Source organism: Elephantulus edwardii, unplaced genomic scaffold, assembly GCF_000299155.1.
Source record: "Elephantulus edwardii isolate Elephantulus edwardi_28Jun2011 unplaced genomic scaffold, EleEdw1.0 scaffold00100, whole genome shotgun sequence".
Lineage (NCBI taxonomy): Eukaryota > Metazoa > Chordata > Mammalia > Macroscelidea > Macroscelididae > Elephantulus > Elephantulus edwardii.
In genome coordinates this window covers 445,649-455,386 of record NW_006399850.1, presented here as the reverse complement: position 1 = coordinate 455,386, position 9,738 = coordinate 445,649, and the positions used below count along the sequence as shown (strand labels likewise).

At 38.2% G+C, this 9,738-nt stretch overlaps 1 protein-coding gene across 1 annotated transcript in view; it reads right to left on the bottom strand.

Moving 5' to 3' along the window:
• Window positions 1-1,262, bottom strand: part of SRP54 (signal recognition particle 54kDa) — a 32,188-nt gene extending 30,926 nt beyond the window's left edge. Inside the window, exon 1 of the mRNA XM_006891577.1 lies at window positions 1,185-1,262. Coding sequence (XP_006891639.1) covers window positions 1,185-1,262 — 78 coding nt within the window. The remainder of the gene's footprint in view (window positions 1-1,184) is intronic.
• Window positions 1,263-9,738: the final 8,476 nt, after the last annotated feature.

The window sequence follows — 9,738 nt, the reverse complement described above, 5'->3', positions numbered from 1 at the left end:
ATTAACACATGAAACTTGCTTTCTGTAAATGAGACACCAGATTAGGTGATCTCTAAGAAGGTCTTTGTTGTCACTGCTATGTACATTGAGTAGGAACCAACCCATAGCTTACCCTCCAGAGGGTTTTCAGGTGCAGTTAACACACAGGAGGCAAATGCTCAACCTTCTCCCACAGAACAGCTAGTAGATTAAAACTTCATGCCTTCAGGATTATAGCGCAGCTTCTTGTCACTATGCCATCAGAGGTCCCTGATCTTTATTTTAAATAAAGACCAGGAAGGTCTATATTAAAAATAATTTCATTTCATTTTTTTATTAAGGTGTTGGTATAAAATCCTGCATTGAAATTTTCCCCCAAACTTCAAAGTACCTTTAAATCTATTACTTCATTTGATCTTGTAAGAGAATAGCTATCTCCTCTTGCTATATGAATATATGTAAGATACTTAAAGCTGACCTACTTCAAATTATGTCAGTTGGCTAATAAATGGCAAAAGTGAGACACTAACCAAGATCTTTTAATACAAGAGTCAGTGCTTTTTTCCACTGATGTCACAAAATGGAAAATAAATATATGGATGATATTCAACCTTTTTCATAATTTTAGACATATATTATGAGGAGAAATAAAAGGGGGACCCTCACAAATTACAATAATAAAACTAGGAAGAGGAGTGTATCAGGTATCATATCATGTCAGATATCATAAGGAGTCAGCTTTCAAAAATCTACAAAACAAATAGTAAGAATTTTAGAGAAAAATTATAGAAGTTAAGCTAAAAATGCTAGTTTATAAGAAGAGTACTAGACAAAAGTCAGGAAGAAGAGGATCAAATAAGTACAAAAGTACATTTATAGCCAAGAAAAGAAGGAGTCTGATGTCTTACGTCTATACCAAAAGAGAATGCAAAAGTCTATTTCTAAATTCAAAGCATTTTCAAAAGATAAAATGTGTGCTTTCACATGTTAAGTTTAAAGGGTTTGTTGTTTTGGGTTGTTTTTGTGGCTGGGAAGGTGTTGAAGAGTAACTCTTTACAGAAAGCTGAAGCTAATAGTAAGGTGCTCTTATCAATACAGGAATACGCTCTTTTATATCTATCAAAATAAATATAACCATAGAGTTTACTGATGATTCAACATCTACGATACTAGTGCTGATCCACAACTACATATCTTTCACATACCTCCTCATTGATGATGGTGGCATTGCTCAATGAGCGTAATGCTGATGTTATTTTTCTTCCAAGGTCTGCTAGTACCATCTTGAAGGTTTTTAAGACACACTAAAGGAAATCTAGGTGGAAAATAAAATTAATGAAAGCATTAGAAACAAATTCATTTCAGTTCTCATAATAAAAAACTTCTAATGACAATTAAAACCCATCAGTGAATCCACAGTAGAAAGGATGGACAATGTATTTCTGTGCAATTTACAGCTTCCCAAAACCTCACCAGAGGGTCAGCTATGTGTCAGTTCCAACTCTATGGCAATGAGCCTTTTTGAGTTTGAGAAAGCAGGAAGGAGTAGGAAATAAGGGTAAATAGAAAAGGCAGGCCAGGGATGCAGGTATGTTGGTATGCTGAAGAGAATGCAATCAATGTCATAATACAAAACAAACAAAAAATAATTTAACAGAAATCTAATTTGCTTGCACAATTTTACCCAAACTACTGAAATTTTTTTTTTTTAAAAAAAAAACCAAACCAAACAAAAACCACCTTGCAGAGGTAAGGAAGATACATGGGGAGGTCTACACATTTGGCAAATTTTTCTCATTCTGGTCAGCAGAGGCTATACAGTTGGAGGGGAAAAAGGTTACACAGAGCTCTGAAAACCAAACTAAAGAACATCAATTGTACAATAGTACATTGGTATAACAGCATAAAGCAACTCTTTTGGTAATCCTTCCAAACTGATCTAGTCTAATTTAGCCAACCAAGATGATCCAGACTATATTCCATATATAATCTAAGAGATTAGAGAGAGAAATAAACAGAAGGTCAAAACCAAAACAACAAAACGGCTGAGTCATTTGGAGACTGGAGACTAAGAAAAGTAAAATCAAGCAGGAATGAAAAGTATCCTCTAGGTTTAGCTCTGGCTAAATAAATAGCTGGTAGAGTTCTAAATTAAACACTATAGTTACACTCAAATTTTTGTAATTTAGAACTTTAAAAAATTACTACCAATATTTGACAAAATGTTTACCTGATTACCATAATTTTTTTACAATTACATAGTCATTCAACATGAAAGAGCAACTAGTTTATATAAACTATCAGGCCTTATTTTTTAACCAACACCCATTATATGAATTATTATTGTCTAGTAAATACTTTTCATGTAAGAAAGTGAGAGATTTGAATTCATCTCCTTTACCTGGTTAAGTACCAGGAATGATATAATCCTATTTATGAGCCTACAATTAATTTTTTTAGAGATTATGTCATAAACAGTTTACCCTCCATTTAAAAAAACTTTGAGTTAATGCTTAAATGTAAATTCAGAATCCTATGTTGACTGGCTTTTTAAAATTAAACACAAAACTTCTGTGAAATTTTCTAAAACACTTTTGTGTATTTATTAGTAGCATATTTTAAAATATTTTTTAGCTTACTAATTGAATAACACAGAAATCTTTTGTCTATTTGCTGAACTGAACAACGTGGTGTTGCTGTGACGCTGCACACTGTTCCACAGTCTATAATGGTTACCCATTATGTACAGTGTTTGGATGAGCTTCCAAATTGATTTATGCCGGGAAGCAGGAGTGGCACACACTTCCTAAACTAGATGCCTCTGTAAACTCTACAAACTCTCTAAACTCTATATATGTACAGAAATGATGGTAGTTATAGAATAGAGTTCTGTAAAAAAATGATGTTAGTCAGAGAACAGAGTTTAAATGTTTTGTGCAAAACTTACTCTCAGTCATATTCGACTTGACACTTAACCCCTGCTAAGTAAAACTAGTGCTATTATATCTGGAGGAACACTCTTCCACTTTGTACATCACTCTTTGTCAATGTGCAGCATGAAGTAACCTGGGTTGTTGTGATGTTGAACCTTGTGCCACTGGGATATCAAATACCAGAATGGCTTCCCAATGTGGACAGTATTTGGTGGAGCTCCCAGTTGTTAAGAGGTTTGGAAGCAGGAGTGTCATCCACTTCCTAAACCACATGCTTCTAGAAACTCTATGAACTCGGTGAAATGATGACAGTTATGCAAAGGCATTAGGTCTTTTGTTCATAGAGTCACTATGAGTCGCATTCAACCTGACAGCAATCAACAACAATTGAATAACTTGTCAGCAAGCAGGCAATAGTTTCTAGTAACAGTAAATGAATAACGACATCTAATAACATCTTTCATTTATACAATATTCTTTCTACCATTTTAAAAAACATGTTTCCAAAACTCTGGTAATAGAATTCTGCTCAAAATCCATCCATGTCCTGCAGATGTAAGTAAAATCCTCAGAAAGAATTGCAAAGCACTCCCAAATATACCCACTGGGTTAAATAATACAGACTCCCTTGCTGTTCCTACTACATACTTTCACTTCAGGGTGTTACTGCTAATTATTGCATTAATTGTAGGTGCTTTTCCTGTGGCAACAACAGCAGTACATCCTTCATTTATTCAGATACCTCCCCCAGTGTTCAATGAGGCCTTCCCTAATTATTTAAGTTATTAAAACTTCAACTCTCTTTCCATTTATTTTTCCTCATTTTTCTATTACCAACCAAATTATACAAAAACTTACATTATTTGTGAAATGTACGATACATGTGAGCAAAGACTTTATCTCTCTTGTTCTCTCTTAAGAGCTCACCACTCTTTCTTATACAAGGTTGTTGTTGTTGTTAGGTGCCGTCGAGCTAAGTAGGAATCATAGCAACCCTATGAACAAAAGATGTTAACCCTATTCTACCCTGTGCCATCTTCACACTTTGTGACACACAAGAGCCCACTGCGGCAGTCACTGGATCAATCCACCAGCTCATGGGCCTTCCTCTTCCTCACCGACCCTTTATTGTTCCAAGTACTATGTCCTTCTCCAAAGAATTAACCCTCCTAGCAAATGGCGAAGGCTCATCATTCTTGCCTCCAAAGAGCATTCTGGCTGTACTCTCTTTAAGACATATTTGTTCTTTTGGCTGTCCATGGGATGTTCAGTGATTTTCTCTAACACCACAGCTCAAAGGCATCAATTCTTGTTATGTCATCTTTATTCACCGTCAATTCTCAGATGCATAGCAAGTGACTGGAAAGACTACGGCCTGAATCAGATGCACCTTAGTTCTCAAAGTGACATCATTACACCTCAATAATTTGGAGAAGTCCCTAACTGCATATTTTCCCAGTGCAATGTGTCTCCTTATTTCCTGACTGCTGGTGCTAAGGTTGTTAATGGTGGGCCCAAGCTAGATGAAGGTGAATAACAGGTCTTTGAAAACCCTATGTGCACTAGAGGAATGAGGATAGTTATAGTAGTGTAGTGGTAGAGCCCAGACTGGAAGTCAGTTGAAATGAGGAAAAACAATAACAAACATCGTTTAACAATTGGAACATGTAATATATGTAGCCTGAATTTTTTAAAACTAGAAACTGTTAAAAATTAAATGGAACACATGAACATCGACATATTAGGCATTAGTGAGATGAGATGGACTCGCTTTGGCCGCTCTGAATCTATGCTGGGAATGAAAAACAGAAGAATGATGTTACATTCATAGTAAAAAAGTCAATTTAAGTTCTATCCTGAAGTATTTTCAGTGACAGGATAATATTCATATGCATACAAGGAAGACCAGTTAACACAACTATTACTCAAATATACAGTCCTACAGCTATAGCCAAGGAGGAAAAAATTGAGAATATTTACCAAATCTTGCAGTCCAAAATTGATCAGACACATTCAATCAAGATGGGTTAATTACAATGATGTGTTCACTGCAAGTACCTTTTCTAAAAGACACTAACGATGACTTTACACATGGATCTCTCCTTATGCACTGTACAGAATCAGACTGACTACATTTATGGAAGAAATTGTTGGAGAAGCTCACTACTGGCAATCTAAACTAGACCGGGGCAGACTGTAGGTCAGACTACTATGCACAGGAAGTTCTGATAAAAGTGTAGGCCTAGACGTAAGGAGTTGTACTGTCAAACCAAAACCATGCACGTTAGATTCTACCAGCTGCTCCACAGGAGAAAGACAGGCAATCTCCTCCTGTGTAATTTATTTATTGCTCCTGAAAGCTTGCTAGAGGATCAGCAATGAGGTTGTTCTGATTCTATGGTTCATAACAATGAGAAGTAAATTTTATGAATGAATGAAATGATGTACTTAAAACTGTAAGGGAAAAGCAAGGTTAAAGAACCCAAGTCATATATGGTCTTACAAATCTTTTAAAGACCACTACCAGGAGGCAGTTGTCAGAACAGAGCAAGGAAACACTTCAAAATCAGTAAAGGTATACTCCAGGGATGCATCCTATTTTCTTACCTTTTAAATCTATCTGTGAAACAGACCACCCAGGAGTCTGGGCTCTATGAGTAGGAACATGGCATCAGGATTGGAGGAAGACTCATCAACAACCTGTGTTATGCAGATGATACAACCTGGCTTGCCGAAACTGTGGAGGACGTGAGGCACTTGTTGCAGAAGGTCAAAATCAAGGACTGCAGCCTTCAATATGGATTGAAACTTATCATCAAGAAAACAAAGATTCTCACTACTGGGGCCGTCTGGAAGCATGATGATGATAGACGTAAAGAGATTGAGACTGCTAACAGAATCAGTTTGATTATCAATAGTCAACACTCCTGGAAACAGTAGCCAGAAAACAAAAAAACAAATTGAAATTGAAAAATCTGCCATCTATCAGGGATCCCACCAGAGTACTGAAGAGCAACGACGTCAGTCTGGAGATTAAGGTGCAAATGATCGAGGCCATGGTCTTCGCAATTACTTGCTATGTATCAGAAAACTTGATGACTAGGGATGATAGGAGAAGAAATGATGACTTTGATCTGTGGTGCTGGAGAACAGTATTGAATAAACAAACCATGGACTACTAGGAGAATAAACAGGTTTGTCCTGGAGAGGGTGTAACCAGACTACTTCTTGGAGGCAAGGATTCTGAAGCTTTGTCTTACATATTTTGGACATGTTGCAAGGAGGGACCAGTCCTTGGAGAGGGAAGTCAAGCCTGGGATGGTGGAGGGACAGCACAAAAAAGGAAGACCCTGGATGAGACTGACTGACTCAGTAACTGGGGTAATGGGGGTTGGTATGTCAATGATGATGACGTTGGCTCAGAATAGAGTTCAGAGTTGTACAGAGGGTCGCTAGGAGTCGCAAGCAACTCAATAGCACTTAACAACAATATAAGAGAGGGAGGTTCTGGTAGCCTAATGGTAAGAAGCTGGGTTGTAATCCCAAAGGTATATGGTTAGAATTCATCAGCTGCTCCACAGGAGAAGAATAGGCAAACACTCATGCAATTCAGTGCCTCTGAAAATCCAGTGGGAGGAAACCCTTCAAAGCAGCCTGAACTTCTTTCATCACCATAGGCTCTTGCTCATATGTTGTTTCAGAAAATTCTTATTTCTCAAATATACACACCAGCAGCTAAAGCCAAAAAGTAGGAAACTCAAAATTTATATCAAATTTTGTAGTCCAAAACAGAAAAAACATGCAATTAGGATATGTTAATGATAACTGGTGACTGAAATGTAAAAGTTGGAAACAACGAAGGAGGAAGGGTAGTCAGAAAGGTGACCAAAATGAGGCTGAAAATAGAGTAATAAAATTTTGTACGTTTACTGATTTATTCATCACAAATACTTGTTTTTAAAAACACAAATGGTGACTTTATTCATGGACCTCACCAGATGGACTACACAGGAAACAGACTGATTACATCTGTGTGCAAAAAACACTGAAGAAGTTCAGTATCAGTAGCCAAAACCAAGCAAGTTGCTCACTGTTGAAGAGATTATCAATTACTTATGTTCAAGTTCAAACTGAGGTGAAGAAAATGAACACAAGTCCATGATACCAAAGTATGATTGTGAGTCTGTATCACTTGGATTTAAAAATAATCTAACAGATTTGAAGCACTCAACAATAATGATTAAAGACTACATTAACACGGGATGATATCAAGGATATCATCCATGAAGAGAGCTAGAGGGCACTATGTCGTTAAGTGCCATCGAGTCATAGATGACTCATAGCAACCCTACGTGAACAAAAGACCTGAACACCTGTATAACTTTCATCGTTTCTCTAAGGTCATAGTTTCCAGAGGCAAGCTATTTCGCAAGTGGATGCCACTCCTGCTTCCAAGCCTGTTTTAATCTGGGAGTTCCACCAAACACTGTCCATCATAGGTAACAATTATTGCATTTGATACATCAGTGTCACAGTGTTCAGCATCACACAAAGGTCACCACAAAGGAAGAAGAAAAAACAAAAAAGGATGTCAGAAGAGATAGTGAAAATTTCTCAGAGTGTCTAGAAGCCAGAACAAAAGAAGAAAGACTGAAGTAAAAGAGCTGAACAGAAGATTTCGAAGGTCAGTTCAAGAAGACAAACCAAACTATTATAATGGAATATGCATAGGGCTAAAATTGGAGAATAAAAAGTAAAAGAAATGTCCGGCCCCTGAGGAGTGCCACCTGGCTCCTGGCCCCTGGGGAGTGCCACCTGGCCCTTGGGGAGTGCTTTCAGGTGCTGGGGAGAGCCACCTGGTCTGTATGAGAAATTTTATCTAAGCCACTTTCCTGCATCTCCTCCTCCAGTACATCTGTAAGTAACGTCTCCAAAGCCCTTCTCTTTTAACCCACAAGTTTGTTCTCTCTAGGTTTGCTCCCTTTCCTATAGGTAGGTAACCTGAACACTGAAGCCTTGCTCCAGCCTTGAACACTCAGCCCAGTTCTGCGGACAAAAGGGAAATATAACTGCCAGCTAAGGAATGAAGGTGGAAGGAGTCTCAAACTTCAGCCAGCCACCCCGACTGAACTTACCCAGGCAAACACTTTCCAGAGGGCAGAAATCCTAAGGGAAATAGCTTCTAACTGAAGAAGGCATGCAGCCTCAACTCAAGACCATCACTAAAGTGTTAATGTGGGCTCCCCTTCTCCTTCATCTCAATGCCCCTGTTCAGCATGAAGCAGCCAGAGTCTGTGTCCCATTCCCAAATGAGAAACCCACAAATGAAAAAAGTTTCTCTGTAAAAAGAAAATAATCACCATTAGACTATGCCCATCATTACCTTGTCTTTTCTGGTCCCCACCAGATCTCTCTCATTTCCTTCACCAACTCCCTCCACCCCCAAACTGTGCAACCCTGTGATTTCATCCCGACCCTTACCCCCTGGATTCACATACATGTTCTTTATGGGGGGGAGGGAAGTAAAAGAAATATCAAGAGAATAATTCACTTGGCATTTCTCAAGCTGAAAGAACTGGAAAACAAATGCAAGCCTAGGGTTGCAATACTTAGAGATGCTAAAAGCAAAATTTTGAACAATCCAGGAAGTATCAAAAGAAGATGGAGAAAATCACACAAATCACTGTACCAAAAAGAACTGACTGACACTGAAACATTTCAGGAAATACCATAAGATCCAAAGCCAATGGTAATGAAGGAAGACTTTCAAGCTTCAATGAAGGTACTGGAAAAAGATAAGGCTCTAGGAATTGATAGGATACCAACTGACATGTTTCAAGTGACAGCCCTGAACACACTCATCAATCTATGCCAGTTAATGCAGAGGACAGCTGACTGACTAGAAGAGATCCATATTTATTCTCATTTCAAAAGGGGATCCAACAAAATGTGGAAATTATCAAGTAGTATCATTAATATCACATGTAAGCAAAATACTGCTGAAGATCACTCAAAACCAGAACAGTACACAGAGAACTGCCAGATGTTGAAAATGGATTAAGATGAGGCTCTAGGGATATAACTGTTAATGCCAGATGGATCCTGGCTAAAAGCAAATAATACCAGAAAAATATATGTATATGCTTTATCTACTATGCAGAGTCATTTGTCTGACGTGGATTATAACAAATTATGGCTAACACTGAGAAGAATGGAAATCCCGAAATACCTGTGCTCATGTGAAACTTAAAACTAGACCAAGAGGCTGTTGTACAAACAGAACAAAAGAACACTGTTGCTGTTGCTGCTGTTATGTGATATCGAGCTGTCTGCAACTCACAGCGACCCTGTGTACAACAGCCCTAAACCCTGCTCTAGCCTGTGCCAATTTCACTATCTCCAACACACTTACCCCCATTACTCCAGTCACTGAATCAATCCACCTCCTAGAGGGTCTTCCTCTCCTGTGCTGTCCCTCCACCCTCCCAAGAATGACATCCTTCTCCAAGGACTGATCTCTCCTTGCAACATGTCCAAAGTATATCAGATGAATATTCAGAATGCTTTCCTCCAAGGAGCAGCCTGGTTTAACCCTCTCCAGGATGAACCTGTTCATTTTCTTAGCAGTCCATGGTATATTCAATACTATTCTCCAACACCACAGCTCAAAGGCATTAATTCTCCTTCTATCCTCCCTAGTCATTGTCCAACTCTCTGATGCATAACAACTGATTGCAAAGACCATGGCCTTTATTAGGTGTATATTAGTCTCCACAGTGAAATTACTGCTCTTCAGCACTTTGGAGAGGTCCCTAACAGCAGTCAT